Source organism: Coregonus lavaretus, assembly GCF_964263955.1.
Source record: "Coregonus lavaretus genome assembly, chromosome: 3".
Lineage (NCBI taxonomy): Eukaryota > Metazoa > Chordata > Actinopteri > Salmoniformes > Salmonidae > Coregonus > Coregonus lavaretus.
In genome coordinates this window covers 24,538,439-24,561,423 of record NC_139990.1, presented here as the reverse complement: position 1 = coordinate 24,561,423, position 22,985 = coordinate 24,538,439, and the positions used below count along the sequence as shown (strand labels likewise).

At 40.4% G+C, this 22,985-nt stretch overlaps 1 protein-coding gene across 1 annotated transcript; it reads left to right on the top strand.

Annotated features, from left to right (window-relative positions):
• Positions 1-2,319: 2,319 nt before the first annotated feature.
• tmem65 (transmembrane protein 65) lies at positions 2,320-22,660 on the top strand. Its single transcript, XM_084155793.1, has 7 exons — positions 2,320-3,162; positions 13,831-13,875; positions 15,769-15,836; positions 16,306-16,360; positions 18,990-19,032; positions 20,306-20,411; positions 20,671-22,660. Exons 1-7 carry the CDS (start codon positions 2,904-2,906, stop codon positions 20,785-20,787), a joined length of 693 nt encoding a protein of 230 aa, XP_084011919.1. The 5' UTR covers positions 2,320-2,903; the 3' UTR covers positions 20,788-22,660.
• The last annotated feature ends 325 nt before the right edge of the window (positions 22,661-22,985 follow it).

Below are 22,985 nucleotides of genomic sequence, written 5' to 3'. Positions count from 1 at the left end.
AATTGACATCATTTGAGTCATTTGGAGTTGTACCTGTGGATGTATTTCAAGGCCTACCTTCAAACTCAGTGCCTCTTTTCTTGACATCATGGGAAAATGTAAAGAAATCAGCCAATACCTCAGAAAAAAATTGTAGACCTCCTCAAGTCTGGTTCATCCTTGGGAGCAATTTCCAAACACCTGAAGGTACCACGTTCATCTGTACAAACAATAGTACGCAAGTATATACACCATGGGACCATGCAGCCGTCATACCGCTCAGGAAGGAGACGCGTTCTGTCTCCTAGAGATGAACGTACTTTGGTGCGAAAAGTGCAAATCAATCCCAGAACAACAGCAAAGGACCTTGTGAAGATGCTGGAGGAAACAGGTACAAAAGTATCTATATCCACAGTAAAACGAGTCCTATATCGACATAACCTGAAAGGCCGCTCAGCAAGGAAGATGCCACTGCTCCAAAACCACCATAAAAAAGCCAGACTACGGTTTGCAACTGCACATGGGGACAAAGATCGTACTTTTTGGAGAAATGTCCTCTGGTCTGATGAAACAAAAATAGAACTGTTTGGCCATAATGACCATCGTTATGTTTGGATGAAAAAGGTGGATGCTTGCAAGCCGATGAACACCATCCCAACCGTGAAGCACGGGGGTGTCAGCATCATGCTGTGGAGGTGCTTTGCTGCAGGAGGGACTGGTGCACTTCACAAAATAGATGGCATCATGAGGAAGGAAAATTATGTGGATATATTGAAGCAACATCTCAAGACATCAGTCAGGAAGTTAAAGCTTGGTCGCAAATGGATATTCCAAATGGACAATGACCCCAAGCATACTTCCAAAGTTGTGGCAAAATGGTTTAAGGACAACAAAGTCAAGGTATTGGAGTGGCCATCACAAAGCCCTGACCTCAATCCTATAGAACATTTGTGAGCAGAACTGAAAAAGCGTGTGCGAGCAAGGCCTACAAACCTGACTCAGTTACATCAGCTCTGTCAGGAGGAATGGGCCAAAATTCACCCAACTTATTGTGGGAAGCTTGTGGAAGGCTACCCGAAACGTTTGACCCAAGTTAAACAATTTAAAGGCAATGCTACCAAATACTAATTGAGTGTATGTACACTTCTGACCCACTGGGAATGTGATGAAAGAAATAAAAGCTTAAATAAATAATTATCTCTACCATTATTCTGACATTTGACATTCTTAAAATAAAGTGGTGACCTTAACTGACCTAAGACAGGGAATTGTTACTAGGATTAAATGTCAGGAATTGTGAAAAACTGAGTTTAAATGTATTTGGCTAAATTGTATCTACAGTTGAAGTCGGAAGTTTACACACACCTTAGTCAAATACATTTAAACTCAGTTTTTTTGTATATACAGTTGAAGTCGGAAGTTTACACACACCTTAGCCAAATACATTTAAACTCAGTTTTTCACAATTCCTGACATTTAATCCTAGTAACAATTCCCTGTCTTGATGGAAGATGATCTGGCGAGTTTAATAAGGGTGAATTATATTTTCTCCTGCGACATATTCAAATTCCTTTATTATGTCATGTCATAGCTAGCAAAAATTATTATTTTGAGGAAAACCGAATTTTTCTTCTAATGTCATTACAAGTTACTACGATATTCCTTCTTAAGTGGCTCGATAACGTTATGGAAAAAGGGTTTATTGTATAAATAATGCAACAACAAAAAAGGACTAGTTTCAGGCCTTTTGGGCCGGGTTTGAGTGCTCATTACCTAGAAATGTAACTTAACCTGGCAACCCTGGTCTGTGGTAACAATGCTTCGAAATAAATTGAGTAGCACATCCTGTTTTAAACCACAAGGTGGTAACATAACAGCCGTTTTAGTAACTTTGTTTTACAAACAGACAGCAGGGGATGATTCCTTAGTTGTTTAATTGTCCATTTAGCCGAATTTATGTACATTGGAAAAATGTATATTTTATATTTCTAATTACTTTAATTTGAATTGGATACGTTTTGTGTTGCATTTTGGAAAATGTGGTTTACTACTACTACTCGGGGCGAATTTCAGTTATGATCAAACTTGGAACAACATCTCTCCGGAGACGTGGGTAGCTAGGATCAAGAATAATTAATGTAGATGAATACATCTAAATCATATGTGAAATGTCAGCTCAATATAGTAAATGAAGATTGAGGAAGAACACGAGAGGAGAAACCATACTGTCTTTGGGAGAAAAAAAACTACATTGGTCGCAAGTGGAAGTAATCGAGGAACGCTTCCAGTCGACGACAGCTCATGACGTTGAGCTCAATTGTTTTGGTCCATATCAAGACTCTGAGGAATTGCACGGACTTTTACTATGAAATTGCTTATTTCTCAAGCCAAAAAGAAAGAGTGGACCCGCTAACGCCACAATAGTACTAGCAGGCATGTCAGAGTCTGGTCTCGTGCAAGTAGCTAGCTAACGTTACTGTGTTTTCCTTTCGTGAACTACTATGTCTTGCTAGAGATGTTTAGTAATGTGTTAATGCAGAAATGTAACAGGTGCCGACTGCAGTGCTAGCTACATAAAATTAGTATTTCCCAAATAATAGAAGAGAGAGGACTTTCACGTTACATGTTGGGCATTAGCTACAAGGTAACATTGCAACTTGACAATAATACTTAGCTAGCTTAGCTTTACTTGCTAGCGGACTGGTGACGTTTGGCTACTTTGACAGCTCTTATTACTATTAACACTTGCAATATTAGCTACTAACGTTACTACAGCAAAGACCTTGGTTACTTAGCTAACTTAATGAATTATCTGGTTGGCTGTGCTGTTGAGCGTTAAACTGGTGCCCATAATTATTATTTAAAGTTTTCTGATACACCAGTTTTTTTTATTTGTACGAACATATTTGCCCCCTTTTGCCACAATGTTCAAGATTTGTCTTAAGATAGCTCTACGGCCCACGGTCTCATCAAGAGCAGTGCTGGAAAGTGTCACGGTCAGAAATGTTTTGAAGGTGTCTCATTTGCAAAGTTGTTGGATGGGAACGCTCGGACGCAACGAGCCGCGGGAACCCCTGAATTCTCCAAAAAGAGCGAAAGAATTCATCTACAGCCTTCACCCCAAAGAAAGAACATGTTTGCTAAAAGAACTGCAGAGCTTTGAATCCATAGCAATAGCTCAAGGTAAGATAAAAACACAGATATTGCAAGCAAGTTGTGTTTCCTGTAACCTGCCCCCTCTCCCATTTTATAATGCTTGACATTCCCTCCCTCCCTCCTTCTGCAGGCAGGGTGACTTTGTTTTTCCTATTCAAATGTCGTGTCAGGAATGTTGAAACTTCCCACCCAAAGTTAGTCGCTATCGTGGTAGGAACAGTATCCTCCACTTTTATCTATTGGGATATTATGGGCAACATTTCAGTCATACATTTGTCATCTTTATTTTTCAATTTTTAATAGTCTCTATGAGGATGAATTAATTGCCGTTGTCAAATCGACTGACAGGCTACCATTTAATTAATTACATTTTTTAAAACTTGTTTGACCTGCACAAGTGTGGATGTGTTTTTTACTGAAGAAGTTCCTGATATTCTGTGAAAGTGACCCTCAGCAATGGTCTTCAAGTGCAAAAACGTCATAAAAGGCATCTGGCAGAAGTAAATTCATACACAAACACGCATATAATTGTGTGTATGTATGTATGTATGTATGTGTGTGTATATATATATATATATATATATACACACACACACTACCAGTCAAAAGTTTGGACACCTACTCATTCAAGGGTTTTCTTTATTTTTACTATTTTCTACATTGTAGAATAATAGTGAAGACATCAACACTATGAAATAACACATGGAATCATGTAGTAACCAAAAAAGTGTTAAACAAATCAAAATATATTTTATATTTGAGATTCTTCAAATAGCCACCCTTTACCTTGATGACAGCTTTTCACACTCTTGGCATTCTCTCAACCAGCTTCACCTGGAATGCTTTTCCAACAGTCTTGGAAGGAGTTCCAACATATGCTGAGCACTTGTTGGCTGTTGAAAAACAAATGATAGTCCCGCTATGCCCAAACCAGATGGGATGGCGTATCGCTGCAGAATGCTGTGGTAGCCATGCTGGTTAAGTGTGCCTTGAATTCTAAATAAATCACAGACAGTGTCACCAGAAAAGCACCCCCACACCATAACACCTCCTCCTCCATGCTTTACAGTGGGAAATACACATGCAGAGATCTTCCGTTCACCCACACTGCGTCTCACAAAGACACGGTGGTTGGAACCAAAAATCTCAAATTTGGACTCCAGACCAAAGGACACATTTCCACAGGTCTAATGTCCATTGCTCGTGTTTGTTGTCCCAAGCAGGTCTCTTCTTATTATTGGTGTCCTTTAGTAGTGGTTTCTTTGCAGCAATTTGACCATGAAGGCCTGATTCACACAGTCCCCTCTGAACAGTTTATGTTGATATGTGTCTGTTACTTGAACTCTGTGAAGCATTTATTTGGGCTGCAATTTCTGAGGCTTGTAACTCTAATGAACTTATCCTCTACAGCAGAGGTAACTCTGGGTCTTCCATTCCTGTGGCAGTCCTCATGAGAACCAGTTTCATCATAGCGCTTGATGTTTTTTGCGACTGCACTTGAAGAAACATTAAAAGTTCTTGAAATTGTCCAATTGACTGACCTTCATGTCTTAAAGTAATGATCGACTGTCGTTTCTCTTTGCTTATTTGAGCTGTTCTTGCCATAATATGGACTTGGTCTTTTACCAAATAGGGCTATCTTCTGTAGACCCCCCTAACTTGTCACAACACAACTGATTGGCTCAAATGCATTAAGAAGGAAATACATTTCACAAATTAACTTTTAAGAAGGCACACCTGTTAATTGAAATGCATTCCAGGTGACTACCTCATGAAGCTGGTTGAGAGAATGCCAAGAGTGTGCAAAGCTGTCATCAAGGCAAAGGGTGGCTATTTGAAGGATCTCAAATATAAAATATATTTTGATTTGTTGAACGCTTTTTTGGTTACTACATGATTCCATGTGTGTTATTTCATAGTTTTGATGTCTTCACTATTATTCAACAATGTGGAAATTAGTAAAAATAAAGAAAAGCCTTGGAATGAGTAGGTGTGTCCAAACTTTTGAGTGTGTGTGTACGCGTGTGCACACACACACACACACACACACACACACACACACAAAAGTATGTGGACACCCCTTCAAATTATTGGATTCAGCTATTTCAGCCACACCCGTTGCTTACATGTGTATAAAATCGAGCACACAGCCATGCAATCTCCATAGACAAACATTGGCAGTAGAATGGCCTTACTGAAGGGCTCAGTGACTTTCAACGTGGCACTGTCATAGGATGCCACCTTTCCAACAAGTCAGTTCGTCAAATTTCTGCCCTGCTAGAGCTGCCCCGGTCAACTGTAAGTGCTGCTTTTGTGAAGTGAGAACATCTAGTAGCAACAACGGCTCAGCCGCGAAGTGGTAGACCACACATGCTCACAGAACTGGACCGCCTAGTGCTGAAGCGCGTAGCGCTTAAAAATCGTCTGTCCTCTGTTGCAACACTCACTACCGAGTTCCAAATTGCCTCTGGAAGCAACGTCAGCACAATAACTGTTCGTCGGGAGCTTCATAAAATGGGTTTCCATGGCCGTGCAATGCCAGGCGTCAGCTAGAGTGGTGTGAAGCTCACTGCCATTGGACTATGGAGCAGTGGAAACGCATTCTCTGAAGTGATAAATCACGCTTCACCAGCTGGCAGTCCTACGGACTAATCTGGGTTTGGCGTATGCCAGGAGAACGCTACCTGCCCCAATGCATAGTGCTAACTGTAAAGTTTGGTGGAGGAGGAATAATGGTCTGGGGCTGTTTTTCATGGTTCAGGCCCCTTAGTTCCAGTGAAGGGAAATCTTAATGCTACAGCATACATAGACATTCTAGATGATTCTTTGCTTCTAACTTTGTGGCAACAGTTTGGGGAAGGCCCTTTCCTGTTTCAGCATGACAACGCTCCGGTGCACAAAGCGAGGTCCGTACAGAAATGGTTTGTCGAGATTGGTGTGGAAGAACTTAACTGGCCTGCACAGAGCCCTGACCTCAACCCCGTCTAACACCTTTGGGATGAATTGGAACGCTGACTGCGAGCCAGGCCTAATCGCCCAACATCAGTGCCCGACCTCACTAATGCTCTTGTGGCTGAATGGAAGCAAGTCCCTGCAGCAATGCTCCAACATCTAGTGTAAAGCCTTCCTAGAAGAGTGGAGGCTGTTATAGCAGCGAAGGGGGGACCAACTCCATATTAATGCCCATGATTCTGGACTGAGATGTTTGACGAGCAGGTGTCCACATACTTTTGGTAATGTGTATATAAAATGAAATAAAATGCGTTTTCACGCATTTGATGATAGAATCAGAGTTTCTAAACCCAGAGGCACAACATTGCGAGGAACGCTTGCGAAACAGAACAAACACCATGCCGGGGTTTAGGGTTTGAGAAGTCCAATGAGAGAAGTGAAACATTCTTCCTTATTTCTAAAGGCACAACCTAGATTTGAGACAGTCTTAAAGGCCCAGTGCAGTCAAAAATGTGATTTTCTTGTGTTTTATATATATTTCCACACTGAGGTTGGAATAATACATTGAAAATAATGCCCTTCTAGTGTAAAAGCTGTTTGAAAAGACCGCCTGAAATTTCAGCCTGTTTTGGTAAGCTGGAGTTTTGGCCTGCCTGGTGACAACACCAGGCGATACATTTAGTTAATAGACCAATATCAAAGAGTTTCTCTCTGCCAACAACAGCTCGTTTTCGGTTTTTCTCTCCCTACTCAGACCACTCCTAGACAGTCCTAGCAAAATTCTTGCTTGAGAAAATACTCTTTGCTAAGAAGCTATTTAAAAAAATTATATTTTTAACCATTTTATTTAAAAACAATCACAGTAAGGTTCTTAATTGTTACCCAGAAATGTGATATTAAAAATGTCTTTATTGGACCTTTTCAAGTAGCCTAGTTGAAGATGTTACTTATCAAACCTTGTGGAAGTGATAAACTGACACGTTTTCATTTTCGTCCAAAACAACTTTACATCGAATGATTGCCTTTGATTTGACGGCCTGCACATGTGCAGTTCGGCGCAATACCGTTTTTCTGCACATGAGCTTAGCTAGCCAACGTCGCCACGACATCGGCAGTTTCTGCCTATTTTCATACTGTATTGTCTTTGATACAATCGTGAAGCCCATTCAAAAGATTAGGGGACATGATACGGAAGTAAAGCGGAAGGGGTGGTTAATCAAATCAAATCAAATTTTATTGGCCACATGGTTATTTATTGGTTACTTTCGCAGGTTATGGCAGCTATGCAGTGCTTGTCCAAATGCTTATGCCGTTTTGTGTGTTTGGTGCTGCAGTGGTGTCTGAAGGCATTTGGAGTACCATAATATACTGTGGTGTCTCTGCAGCTAAATGTCTTCTCATTCCAAAGTATGCCACATCATATTAATTAGCAATAGACCTACTTCAGAGATTAAATCAGACTTTACAATGTAGCCTATGGCTCATGTATGACTGCCACACCATGTAACTCCCTGGTGGGGACTTGTTGTTCCATTCATCCTTGTGCAGTAATGTACAGTAGAGTTGGGCGATATTACGATAGTATCGGATATCGAAGATGATTGACCGCTATCGTGCCACGCAGTAAAGAGCTGACCGTGCAGCCCACAGCAGGGAAATGCCAAGTGGCCTGTTCCTTTGCTATAGCCTGAATAACCTATTTCAATAACTATGTTATAAACAATTTAGAGAATGCAAGAGAACAATGTAGACAGAGCTAAGATTTTCACCAAAGCAGCGCAAAATGTCCAGTCAGATTTTATTTTTGTAGCGGACATGTTTCTCTCCATTTGATATTAATATGACCCGCCGTGTTAATTCATGATAAAACAATACATTTATAAAACAGAGTTCTAGACTCTCAAAGTTTAAGCTGATCTGTTTTGGCTCTTATATGCAGCTATGATAATAGCTCACCGGTCTTGCTCATTTGACTTTATGTTGAATCCATGAAATGCACTTTTATTAGAATGGCATGCTCTTAGGACTGACTGATTGTAGATCCATCACTGGAGGTAAACTGTGTCCCTAAGCATATAGTTGGGATCCTGGTTATGTGAATAGTACAACCTCTTATGGTCCTACACATTTACTCTCCTCTCTAAAACTAAGAGCATTGTATTTGGTACAGATCATTCCCTAAGTTCTAGACCTCAGCGGAATCTGGTAATGAATGGTGTGGCTGTTGAACAAGTTGAGGAGACTAAATTGCTTGGTGTTACCTTAGATTGTAAACTGTCATGGTCAAAACCTATAGATTCAATGGTTGTAAAGATGGGGAGAGGTCTGTCCGTAATAAAAAGATGCTCTGCCTTTTTGACACCACACTCCTCAAAGCAAGTCTTGCAGGCTCTAGTTTTATTTGATCTTGATTGTCAAGTCATATGGTCAAGTGCTGCAAAGAAAGACCTAGTTAAGCTGCAGCTGGCCCAGAACAGAGCGGCACGTCTTGCTCTTCATTGGCTAAAAGTTGAGGAAAGACTGACTGCGTCACTTCTTGTTTTTATAAGAAACATTATTGTGTTGGAAATTCCCAATTGTTTGCATAGTCAACATACACACAACTCTGACACACACACTTACCCCACCAGACATGCCACCAGGAGTCTTTTCACAGTCCCCAGGTCCAGAACAAATTCAAGGAAACATACAGTACTATACAGAGCCATGAGTGCATGGAACTCCCTTCCATCTTATATAGCACAAGTGAACAGCAAACCTGGTTTAAAAAATCGAATAAAGCAACACCTCACGGCACAACGCCTCTCCTCATGTGACCTACTTGTTGTGTGTTTGTACTGAAATGTTTGTGTAACTCATAGATGCGCACACGCACACAACATGTTAATGTTTTTAAATGTATGTAAATTGTAAATTATTTTGTCTGTAATGTCTTTTTTGTAATGTGTCGGACCCTAGTAAGACTAGCTGTCGCCATTGGCGTCGGCTAATGGGGATCCTAATAAATCAAAACTTTAACCCCGGGAGAAATATGTGAGCTTGAAGTACAGTGACCTTTTCCAGAGCGCATTCCTGACCCTCCCTAATGCCAGCTGGTCTCTCTTGGAGCAGGCCTCTGACAGATGGGCTCCCTCCACCATGTCTCTGTTCTGCAAGCCTCTGGTAAATACCCAGGAAACCGCTTAAGCACTATTAGCCCTGATGCCTACTTGGTCATGCATTTAAATGGACAACCATCGTGCAATTCAGATTCTCCCCCTTTTCCCAGAAGTGTTCACTCTACATGTGAATGAGTGCAGTTGCGACTGAGAAGAGCCTAATGTTTTGCACTGGTGCTCATTATAGTTTCATTTTATAGTAAAATTGTAGACGGTGCACGAGGTAGACCTTCTAGGTGTTTATCTTCTTTAATTGTCCATCCAATGTCAATGCATTATGAGGAGCATTTTCTCTTACTGTTTGAACGTGGCGGTGGCTTTTATCTTTTGACATCAAGTACATACCGTACCCCATAACTTATTATTAAATGTCTGCATTGAGAAGACACACCCAGTCAGGTAAGTTAAACTGTAGGTGAAGTGTGACAATGTACTTCAACCCTCAGTAGATGAAGCACTTTTTCCATAAAAGTCCCACTGAAACTACCTTTACACACCCAGCCATGCCCAACTTTTCTCTTTGTGTGCCCCTCCAGACTCTGAGGCGTCCAGCTGCACTAGCCAGTTGGGTGGCCAGAGTGAGACACCTGAAGGAGAAGTGGGGTTACAGGGTACAACAATGTGTGTTTTCCTCACTGACGGACTGCCAACATTTGCCTTGCCCGCTTTGAGTACCTTCAGTGTTTCCCCTAAGAACACGGGCGGGGGTCTTCCTGTTATTTTTTTCATTTTATCTCAATGACATCACCAGCCAATTCTATATTAACCCCAAAAATGTTTTGCTAGCGTAATGTTACTGTAGCTTAGCTAACAATTATTACATACTGTACATCTATTAATAGGGTTGGCTCATAGAGATAGAGGATGCAACATTGTATATGTCCCATTATGGCGTCTGTGAGAGTACATTTTCTTCTTACTATGAGTTGGAGTGTGTTGTTTGAACCGGTATAAAGCCAAGGTTGGTGATTTACTGCCACCTGCATTTATGGAACGTTTGCTCATGAGTATAATTCATTGGCTGATCCCTCCTGATGACCTGGATGGAATTATGTGATCCTTCCTTAACCCATAAGAAGGCCCACCCAGTGACTACTTAAAAATGGTGAAAGTCCTCAATGGCGCTGCACATGCGAAAACAGGCTTTTGGGCATGAGTCTTCTATCTACATTATCTCTGGGTTGGCTACACTTCCAGGATTAGAAGGTCTCGCTTGCTAGTTACCTTGGAGGTTTCTCGGACGATCTGATGAGAATCTGAGGAAGATATATAAGTTGTTGTAACTTGTCACTCTGATCTTGAAAGCTCGTCTCTGCAGAAATGTTTTTGTTGTTCCGGCAATGATTTAGCAGCAGCAGTGCGCCACTGCTAAATTAATATAGGGGAAACACTGACCTTACTCAAGTTAGTCCAGACTGTTGCCACATTGTCAGCTGGCATGATGCATGAAAATCCAATGCTGCTGCCTTGTTCCATGTTACTCTGTGTTCAACTTGAAATCCCCAGGAGAGTCATCTTTAAAGGGTTTATTTTCTTGTTGGTAGGCTACAGTCATTACATTTTAGCCTCAAGACAAAAGCAGAGTTGCTAACTGCATGTCTTCATCAAGTAATGTTAGCCTATCTAAAATTAACGATTAAACCTCTCATTTGAATATAAAGTACAGTAGGCCTACTTTACAACAAACCAGGCTTAATTTTTATCAATATCATGCAAATTATTACATGTGTTAAAAGCAAATTGCGACTGAAAACGTGGGTATAAGTGAATTCACTGCAACAAGCTGTTTTATATAGAAGCCCATGCCCGCCACCAAACATTTTTTATAAATTGCCTCATGATTTGTCAATGTGCACAATTAATCTGTGCTTTAGTCTGAGCAACTGTAGCTTACTGATAACAACCACAGCTGCAGGTAGCCTAGAGAAGCCTATGCGTTCTGATCACATCTGGGCCTGGCCAGGGGAAACGTAACGTCATGTTATTATAGCCTAAAATAGGCCCATTTATTTGTTTTCTGTGAGAATGTGATCAAATTTAGTTTATATTCAAACTTCGGGTGGCTAGGCTACTTAGGCCTTTTCAATCCAGAATTATTGACGGGAATTAATCAATCAACACTAGTGATGACATACTCATACAGTGTCATTTTATTTACAGATGCAAAGGCCTACACGATGCCACCCTGCATACATAGAGCTCAGCCCTGTTCATTTTATTGTCCAATTGCAGTTGTCTTTACACAGACAAAGGGTTTTAATGTTTTCATATTCCCTAGGGCCAGGTGTTTTTCTCAAAAAATATTTTTTTAACAATATGACCTGATTTTAGAAAAATAATCTGGTCCCATCATAGCCCATATAAAAACTTTTTTACAGTTGATTTATTACTATGTCATACGGGTCTGGAGTTGGTTAGGTTAGCCTACTACCAGATCAGGAAAAACTCTGGGCCCCAGGAAAACAATTTCCCCCCCACCACTCTTGGACCTGTGGTGCCATCTCTGAAATCACCACACAATTTTACAAATAAAAAAACATATCCTATTTGTATGATCTACATTTTACATATTTTTAGTGGTGGGGTTGGGCTTCCATAGTTTTACGTGGCTTAGTGCAGCTGGCAGCTACTGCACAATTTCAGAATGCAGCAGGCTGTTACTGCAATTTCTAATAAAAACTCAAATATTAGGAAGATGTCTACGTTTCAGCTGTTTCAAAAACATTCCCCTGCTATTACCATTTATACTGTATGAGTGTTGGCTCAATGAGACAATTCTGTGGACACTGCCCTGCTTCAAGGGGGGCAACTGTCGGGCGAGTGTCGTGTGCTACCTCCGGCGGTAGCAGTCAAGACGTAGCAAGTACACTTTTTTATTTTTTTTGTAATATGTGTAGCCGACGGTATTTTTACAAAAAGTGTAGTAGGTGTGAATTGGCTCTAATACTATGTGCCAGGCATCATAATGAAAAAGGGATGATTGATTATGCACTTGGCACAATATCGGTTTGATGTCTATGCATTTTGTATGCCAATATACCAATACAAGTTAGAGAGGTCATAGAGGTGTGTTGAATAATTTCCGTTTTCCCCCTCAAAAGCCATTATGGCTAGTACGTTAAAGGTTCAAAATATTTGACTGAAATTTGAGTATTTTTAATAATTTAAAAAAAAGTGCAGCTAGAAGCTGCAGACAACCCTATTGTGTGGTTGCTATAAAAGTTGCCATTGATTTGCTTTTTGTATTGCTACGGTCCTTAGGTTGTTTGAGCAATATTATTTTATATTATAGAACATTTTCAGTAGTAGTTATTTTACAATCTATATGGAATCTGAGTGCACTGCCCTAACATTTTCACTGGTAAACAAAGCATATTGGCACATATTTCCTCTCCAATTTAATATGGGAGATATTTACATCCACTACTTGAATTATGGAGAATAAATTGGCCCTCAAAGGAATAGCAGACTAAAGACTAACACATCTCTCCAATTCTGTCCTAGCAGCAGGGAGTCCTACACTTCCCCTGTTAAGCCTTTCTGTTGTGTTGGGGAGAGTGCCAATTCCTCAGAACTGTGACAGCGGGCAGATGGTGGTGACGATTGCCACAGACAGTTCTGTAATAGGCAGTTTCACATGCACCGTTCCAGCTAACCTCAGAGGGAAACGACTCATCAGCGCTGCTGCCTGCTGTGACAGTTGTTGTTTAGAAAGGTAATATAGCGGGAGGGGTTGATATGGCTCTAAAATTATGCAGGCTAGGTCTCACCAATTATTCTGAAATTAATGAAGTCAAGGACATTGGAGTGGCAGATGACAAATATGTAGCCTTATGCTATTTATCATTTAACATCTTGTCTAAAATCTACTGGCTGCAGATTGCACAGATATCCATTTTGTCATCTAGAAGTTTTGGGATATATACTCATGAGCAGATTGACCTGCTGTTGTGATTAATTAGTATTCCATGACAGTCAAAATAGTATTTCCATTCCCATTTAAAGTAACTTCATCAGCTGGGGGTCACCTCACCTTAGTCTTGGGTTTCCCTTTCCAGAAATAGCACCCCAGCCCCTCTGTCTAAAGGTAGCGTCCTTGACCTTTCCAAACGGCATTCATATTAGAGGTGTGAATCTGTTTAGCACTGGGGTTTGTGTTTTTTTTTTACTGAAGTGTAAATGAAGGACCCAGTTGGGGCTAAAGGGATTTTCTTCCATAAATCACCCAGGATGCACCTGGCCACTGCCTGGACCCCCCCCCCAAAAAATAAATAAAAAATAAATAATAATAATAATACTACTACTACTACTACTACTACTACTACATAAATAAAAAAACAGGGAACACATTCACTTGGAACATGCCCCTTAGTTCTCAATGAATATCCTACCAACAATTTATGTTTCTCACATTACTATTGAATAGTCTGCATTATACAGTCAACATGTTAATATTTGTGCTCAACACTTTGCAGTTTACACCTCTGTGCCCAGCTTTTTGGGAGAGAAAGCATGAGGGTTGACTAGGATCTGAAAGTTCTACCCCAGTGCACATAATTTTTATGCTTTTGATCTTATCTTTCAGAGACTCAAGAGACTTCACCGCTTACTCGAGCTCAGATCAAATACGGTAAGATAAAAGCTCTCTCAAATTATGAATGTAATTTTCTTTATACCATAGAGATATTTATAGTTCAAAAGTTTTCTCAGTTGGATCATAAGGGTCTATGCTTCCGTAGTCACATTATACCCCTTTGAAAAGAGTCTCTCTGAACGAATTATGGGCATATCAGCTTTAGTTTCCCAGCAGCTATTTCTCTTAATGTAAATGAAAAATATACACTACCGTTCAAAAGTTTGGGGTCACTTACAAATGTCCTTGTTTTCCAAAGAAAAGCAATTATTTTGTCCATTAAAATAACATCAAATTCATCAGAAATACAGTGTAGACATTGTTAATGTTGTAAATGGCTATTGTAGCTGGAAATGGCTGATTTAAATTTTTTTTGAATATCTACATAGGCGTACAGAGGCCCATTTATCAGCAACCATCAGTCCTGTGTTCCAATGGCACGTTGTGTTTGCTAATCCAAGTTGATCATTTTAAAAGTCTAATTGATCATTGAAGAGATGACTCCAGGATGCTGACTTTCTAGGCAGAGTTGCAAAGAAAAAGCCATATCTCAGACTTCCCATCTTCATCTTTTATTTTTATTGGCCAGTCTGAGATATGGCTTTTTCTTTGCAACTCTGCCTAGAAGGTCAGCATCCCGGAGTCGCCTCTTCACTGTTGACATTGAGACTGGTGTTTTGCGGGTACTATTTAATGAAGCTGCCAGTTGAGGACCTGTGAGGAGTCTGTTTCTCAAACTAGACACTAATGTATTTGTCCTCTTGCTCAGTTGTGCACCGGGGCCTCCCACTCCTCTTTCTATTCTGGTTAGAGCCAGTTTGCGCTGTTCTGTGAAGGGAGTAGTACACAGCGTTGTACAAGATCTTCAGTTTCTTGGCAATTTCTCGCATGGAATAGCCTTCATTTCTCAGAACAAGAATAGACCGACGAGTTTCAGAAGAAAGTTATTTGTTTCTGGCCATTTTGAGCCTGTAATCGAACCCACAATTGCTGATGCTCCAGATACTCAACTAGTCTCAAGAAGGCCAGTTTTATTGCTGCTTTAATCAGCACAACAGTTTTCAGCTGCGCTAACATAATTGCAAAAGGGTTTTCTAATGATCAATTAGCCTTTTAAAATGATCAACTTGGATTAGCAAACACAACGTGCCATTGGAACACAGGACTGATGGTTGCTGATAATGGGCCTCTGTACGCCTATGTAGATATTCCATTAAAAATCTGCTGTTTCCAGCTACAATAGCCATTTACAACATGAACAATATCTACACCAGGGTTCTTCAATTCCGGTCCTGGAGGGCCGAAACACCTCTGTTTTTCATCCTCTCCTTCTAATCAGGGGCTAATTCAGACCTGGGACACCAGGTGAGTGCAATTAACTACGGCCCTCCAGGACTGGAATTGAAGAACCCTGGTCTACACTGTATTTCTGATCAATTTTATGTTATTTTAATGGACAAAAAAATTGCTTTTCTTTAGAAAACAAGGACATTTCTAAGTGAACCCAAACTTTTGAACGGTAGTGTATATTAGAAAGTCTGTATAATGAGGGGAAATGTTCATGTCAGCCGTTGAAAAATTACTGCAAGCTGTCACTGTCAGCTTTCAAGCAGTGCTGCGCTATAGTATTTTACCAAGCTGTCTGGCACTAAATACATTTGGTTTTTCCTCAATGTCAGTAGGACACTGCCCCCTTAAACATACAGTACACACAGGCACAAACAAGCATGTGTGAGTCACTTAGTGACAGGTGTGTTCTGCTGCCAGTCACTTCCATCACTCAATGGGAACATTTCTATTCACGTGCGGAGACCTAACTCCCAGGACAAGTTGATCTTAGCAGCAAATTATAAGAAAATGTTTGTTTTTATTGGTCTACCATCTTTGCAGTGCTTCTACACAATGCCATCCCCTTCATTGGTTTTGGCTTCTTGGACAATGCCATCATGATTGCAGCAGTAAGTGGTTTGACTTTTTCAGGTGGTTAAATGTACCTGTATTCATACCTGTTTGAACTAGCATTTTTAAAATGTATTTTGTATTTCACATTGTTCTCATTAGATACTGGCTGTGTCCGAATACCCGTACGCGTACTACATATTATGCAAAAAAATAGTTATAGTACTATTCGAAAATAGTGATTGCGTCGACTCCCGCCATTAGTTCATTTTGGTACAGCGAGTCAATTTATCTAATTATCAGCTGTTGGCAGACACGTGAGTCGGAAGAGACGAGTGAATTCTATTAGATCAAACGCCGAAATGAGTATGCAGTTTAAGTATGTAGTACACTAGTATGGGTATTCGGACACTGCCACTGTGAGGATGAAAGGGAGTATTGCGAAAAAATGTGGGTGGGAAAGTCAACATGATTGCTAGCACACCAAGAAACAAATGTCCACGTAATATTTCTGCTTTTGACTTTTAGGGAACCCAGATTGAGTTGTCTATAGGTGTCACCTTTGGATTATCGACCATGGCAGGTAAGACTGTTCAATTGTGATCTGAAATGTTCAAATTTAGCAGTAGCTCCCTCAATAAACATTGGTCAGAATACTTCTCTATTGCATTGTCTTTTACGCTGCTGCTACTCTCTGTTTATTATCTATACATAGTCACTTTAACTCTACCCACATGTACATATTACCTCGACTAACCTGTGCCCCCGCACATTAACTCTGTACCGGTACCCCCTGTATATAGCCTCCCTACTGTTATTTTATTTTACTGCTGCTCTTTAATTATTTTTTACTTATCTATTTTTTAATTAACACTTATTTTTCTTAAAACTGCATTGTTGGTTAAGGGCTTGTAAGTAAGCATTTCACTGTAAGGTCTACACCAGGGTTCTTCAATTCCGGTCCTGGAGGGCCGAAACACTTCTGTTTTTTCATTCTACCTGGTAGTTAATTGCACTCACCTGGTGTCACAGGTCTGAATTAGCCCCTGATTAGAAGGAGAGGATGAAAAACAGAGGTGTTTCGGCCCTCCAGGACCGGAATTGAAGAACCCTGGTCTACACCTTTTGATTTGATTTGATTCTCAACATAACCTTACAGGGGTCAAATCTTTTGCAATATAACAAAAGTCTAGCCAGCCTCTACCCAATGGGGTAGATTAACTGCTGCTCTGGAGGTCACATCAAAAGATACAGCATATTTGTCCTTATTTCGGAGCTAAACCAAAAGTACATATTGGGTTACCATCCAGTCTTGACAGTGATGATGGTACATTTTTGTATCTGTTACCGTCTTGTGTATTACTCATCCTGAATCCCACTGTGACAGTAGATAGCAGTCATTTTACCCTCACTATGGGGCCTGATGGATTTTGTAGGCTATGTTTTTGGAAGCATGTAGGCTTCTGTCCCTGATTTTAAGGTCTTCAACTGACATACTTTATCTATTTGAGCCCTGCTTGTTCCATTGATGGTTACCGCAGCTATTCACATTAGACAAAGCCACTCCCAAGAATTGTGGGATGGTTTTGTTTAGGCTATATACTTTTGTTTAGAGTAGATATATGTTTCTCTCGTGTAGGAATGAGTAGTGCAAATTTAATCTGGTTTAATTGATTGGCCACTGAGCACATCTTCTCAGTCCCAAACAACTGCTTTGGCAAGGCTTCTGGTTGGTTAGAGATACTCACATACTTACTGTTAATGCTCCCGAAAATACTTTTTGGTACACTGAAGCTTTCTTTCTACAAAAGCCATGTAGGGATGCAACTAGGGCTGGGAATTGCCAGGGACCTCACGATACGATATTATCACGATACTTAGGTGCCGATACGATATGTATTGCGATTCTATATGTATTGTGATTTGATACTGTGATTGCGATTGGATGATCCAAACAAATTTGATCAGTCATGGAAATATTTTGATCAGTCATGGAAATTTTGCAGCTATTTAAAGCTGCAATGTGTACATTTTTGGTCGACCTGGACAAATTCACATAGAAATGTGAGTTATAGATCTGTCATTCGCATCGAAATCAAGTCTAAGAAGAGGTAGATATGTTCTATGTGTGCTCTTTCTATGCTTCCTGTTAAGTTTTGTTTTTGCATCTTTTACATTTTACATTTTAGTCATTTAGCAGACGCTCTTATCCAGAGCGACTTACAGTTAGTGAGTGCATACATTTTCATACTGGCCCCCTGTGGGAAACGAACTCACAAGGCTTTTATTTCGGTTTTGTACACCAGCTGAAAATACAATATTTGTGGTTATTGAAGAGAATTCACAGTGGTTTAAATGGTACAATGATTCTCTACACTAAACTGAAATTAGGCAAAGTATTTTTTAAATGTAGCAACCAGGAAATGGTGGAGCGATTTCTGCATATTGCACCTTTAAAAAAAGAAGATGAACAAGCTATGAAGGGAAAATACTGGAATTTTGGTGCAGGTACAGAAAACGAGCGCAAAAATAATATTTCAATATTTCTTGTGCGATATATCTTAAAAAATTATATTCTGATATGTAATTGTATAAAAAAAATTCCCCCCAACACTAGTATGTGGAACAGAATCCCTGGACCATTATAGTGCCTTGGGGATCACTTTTGAAATATCACCACTGTCCAAGGAATAACAGTTTGATCATTGAATACAAGAACATATAGATGCTTGCCAATTCCAATCCTCATAGTCAGTGCTGTCTAATGCTGGCACATATTAATATACATCCAAGATTTACCAAGTGCTATTAAATAGTGCCACCATACATCCACACTACAGTACAATTTACGGTCGCTACTCATCCCAGTGTGATGCACAAGTAGTGTTTTCATGATGCTTTCAGGGTTTATAGCAGTTGGATCTAAGCAGTTCCTTGGACCTGGTTCATATTTTGGCTGACTGCTGAGAGCTCACTGATGCTAATGAAGTGATAATGCAATTCAGTACACTGATCTGATTGCAAACTGTAGAGACAGTGGCTGACCTTTTGAACGTTTGAAAAAGGAATCAATGTGGCTCAGCATTGTTTACATGTTTAAACAAAGAACAGGAGAACAGGAGCAGTTATATTGTATTGAAAAATGAACTGATTTCGAGAATCGTTTGGTTTAGAGACTATGCGTAAAATCTCTTATTCCTCTTCTGTTACAGCTGCAGCTCTTGGGAACCTAGTGTCAGACCTGGCTGGACTTGGGTAAGAGGACCAACCACTCCTCCATTATGTGTAATATTTAGTCTGTCATAGAACTCTCAAAGCCTTGCAAGTATATCAGTGGTGGGGGTCACAAGTTACTGGGTAGACAGGTATGATTTTGACATACTCTACATGACCAAAAGTATGTGGACACCTGCTCGTCGAACATCTCATTCCAAAATCATTGGCATTAATATGGAGTTGGTCCCCCCTTTGCTGCTATAACAGCCTCCACTCTTCTGGGAAGGCTTTCCACTAGATGTTGGAACATTGCTGCAGGGACTTGCTTCCATTCAGCCACAAGCATTAGTGAGGTTGGGCACTGATGTTGGGCGATTAGGCCTGGCCGCAGTCGCCGTTTCAATTCCTCCCAAAGGTGATCGATGGGGTTGAGGTCAGGGCTCAGTGCAGGCCAGTCAAGTTCTTCCAAACCGATCTCGACAAACCATTTCTGTATGGTTTGAGCAAAGGGGCACTGTCATGCTGAAATAGGAAAGGGCCTTCCCCAAACTGTTGCCACAAAGTTGGAAGCACAGAATCGTTTAGAATGTCATTGTATGCTGTAGCATTAAGATTTCCCTTCACTGGAACTAAGGGGCCTAGCCCGAACCATGACAAACAGCCCCAGACCATTATTCCTCCTCCACCAAACTTTACAGTTGGCACTATGCATTCAGGCATCCGCCAAACCCAGATTCATCTGTCGGACTGCCAGATGGTGAAGCGTGATTCATCACTCCAGAGAACGCGTACCCACTGCTCCAGAATCCAATGGCAGCAAGCTTTACACCACTCCAGCTGATGCTTGGCATTCCAGAAGCAGTTTGGAACTTGGTAGTGAATGTTGCAACCGAGGACAGACGATTTTTACGCGCTTCAGCACTCAGCGGTCCCATTCTGTGAGCTTGTGCGGCCTACCACTTCGCGGCTGAGCCGTTGTTGCTCCTAAACTTTTCGCTTCACAATAACAGCAGTTACAGTTGACTGACTGGGGCAGCTCTAGCAGGGCAGAAATGTTATGAACTGACTGGAAAGGTGGCATCCTATGACGGTGCCACGTTCAAAGTCAATGTTTGTCTATGGAGATTGCATGGCTGTGTGATCGATTTTTAATACACCTGTCAGCAATGGGTGTTGGTGAAATATCCGAATCCACTAATTTGAAGGGGTGTCCACATACTGTATGATTGTGATTTTTCTTGAAATGGAATGGTAATACACATGTTACATGACTACCATAGCTGCGTTTCTTATATTGTTCGTCTGTGGGCAGTCTTGCCGGATACGTGGAGGTCCTAGCCTCCAGGCTAGGGATGCAGGTTCCTGACCTGACCCCCAAGCAGGCTGACATGTGGCAGACCAGGGTTAGCTCCCACATGGTGAGTGATTTTAGAAATGATTATCTTTATGGGCTGGTCTACTCCTGGACTAAAAATCTTAAACTGGTTATGAGAAACTGGCCCTATAAGGTTGAGCTATTTAGAGGATGGCTGGTTTACTAGCTATCCATGTTCAAAGATTTATGATAACCTTAATAGCAAGATGCATAAGGCAGAATCCTGACTTGAGAAACATGCACAAAACTCAAACTGTGGAGAACTTCGCATTTGACATGTATTATTCTTCTGTTGTGTGCAGGGAAAAGGTATTGGAGTCACAATCGGATGCATTCTGGGAATGTTCCCCCTGTTATTCCTAGGGGATGATGATGAGAGCAAGAAAAAAGAAGCACAAACCAACACCACAGACTCTTAACAGCATGTGAACTATCTTTCTGGTCTCAGGGTCAAATACAACCTGCATCATCAGCATGATTTTAAGTTAATCTCTAACTCTGAAAACCTTTCTTCTCTATTTCATAATATAATATAATATATGTAATTTATCCAAAGTGACTTAGTCATGGGTGCATACATTTTACATACGGGTGGTCCCGGGAATCGAACCCACTATGCTGGTGTTGCAAGCGCCATGCTCTACAAACTGAGCTACCAGATAATCTTCCAAAAGTTTATGAGCCATTAGGCTTACAAAGTAGTTGCATTTGATGGCAAGTTATTTTCGTGGATGGATTTCGTAGATTAATTTGCCTAGGAGTTGAAAATGAGTTTGATATTAATTTAAACCAATGTTTCACAATCTTGGCAAAAGATAAAACAAAGGAACATGCCAACTGCTACCTCGATGGCATTTTATTTGTGTTCTGATTGAAACAACAAGAGTTGAACTAGATGCGTCTTTTGTTGAGGAATTTCTGTACAGTATATTATGCATCAAACTTTATTGATTTACTTTGTCAACAAGGAAAAAGCGATTACGCTATGATTTGAAAAAGACAAATGCTGTTTTTTAGCACTACCAACCCAGTTTTTCAGATGCATAATTACAAACATACCTCTACTATACGCACACTAAATTGAGTAGGCGTAATGCGTTGGGTTCCTAGCATGTCAATCTTAAATTGCCTATCTATTATTCTAACTGTTGATCCATGTCTCTTAGCTTTCACATTTATTTTAGCAAAGCCAATTTTCACAGTCCAAACCATAGAAGTGCCTCAATTTATTTTCATCACATCACTCTAACCAAATGTCTCTTTATTACCTTTTTAAAAACAAGCACATAGATTTTATTTTGTGAAGAAGTATTTAACTTAATGTTTGAAAGAACGTCATTGTTAGTCTGTTAATCTGCTGTATTTTAAAGAAATTATGTTCATGAAGTGAGCTAAACAATAGAGTAAGACTGCACACGCGCTGTTTCTTAAAATGCAATTACAGCACCTATTATTCCGTTGCCAATATTATGGACAGATTTTGTTTGTTCACTGATAGACAACCATTTGCTTATGGTGGCCTAAATCAGATTGATTTTTTATTTTTTATAGATTTAATCAAACTAGTCATTTATTGTGTGAAAGGATATTCTTTGTTTTCTGTCTATGAATATCGGTGTTCGTTTTTCCGTTTTGCCTTTTCGGATTACAGTAAATGCAGTACTTCAACTGGAATTCCCCTCACCACACTGCTGTATTTCTCCTGAACTGTGGTGAATGTTCATAATGACCCTTATTATTTAAACTATTACTGCCAAATGCAGTTTTTTGTCACCGAAGTACTTGGCTGTAAAAACGGCATATTGCAGCACAACCAGACTGATAAGAAAATGGGCACTAAGGTGTAACATAAATGCTTTGATGGTTTTGTTTGAAAGCAATGGAAATGTTCTGTTCTGGGTGAGTAGTATTTCTGCAGTTTGATCTTGATCTCACTCCATCCTTCTCTTAGCGCTCATAGAAGCAATGCACTTGTTCGTCAACTCCTCTGCCCTCTGGTGGATGGCGACAATTTGTATCTGCCCCAACTCATTCTCCCTACAGCTATTCCTCCTGGCGTCCTCTGGTCTTGCTTGTTGCACCACTGTTCTGGGCTTGCTGGAGACTCCTGGTCACATGTGCCCTTCAGCTGTTTTAGGCTCTACAGATCCAAAGACACTTGAACCACACACGTCTGCTCTGTCCTCTTCTATTTGGTGTTTGTCTAACACCACTCTATTGGTCTCTTCATCTCCTTCTCTATAGACTCGGAAATCCCAGACCTACAGTACCAGTCAAAAGTTTGGATACACCTACTCATTGTAGAATAATAGTGAAAACATCAAAACTATGAAATAACACATATGGAATCATGTAGTAACCAAAAAAGTGTTAAACAAATGAAAATATATGTTATATTTGAGATTCTTCAAATAGCCACCCTTGGCCTTGATGATAGCTTTGCACACTCTTGGCATTCTCTCAACCAGCTTCACCTGGAATGCTTTTCCAACAGCCTTGAAAGAGTTCCCACATATGCTGAGCACTTGTTGGCTGCTTTTCCTTCACTCTGCGGTCCGACTCATCCCAAACCATCTCAATTGGGTTGAGGTCGGGGGATTGTGGAGGCCAGGTCATC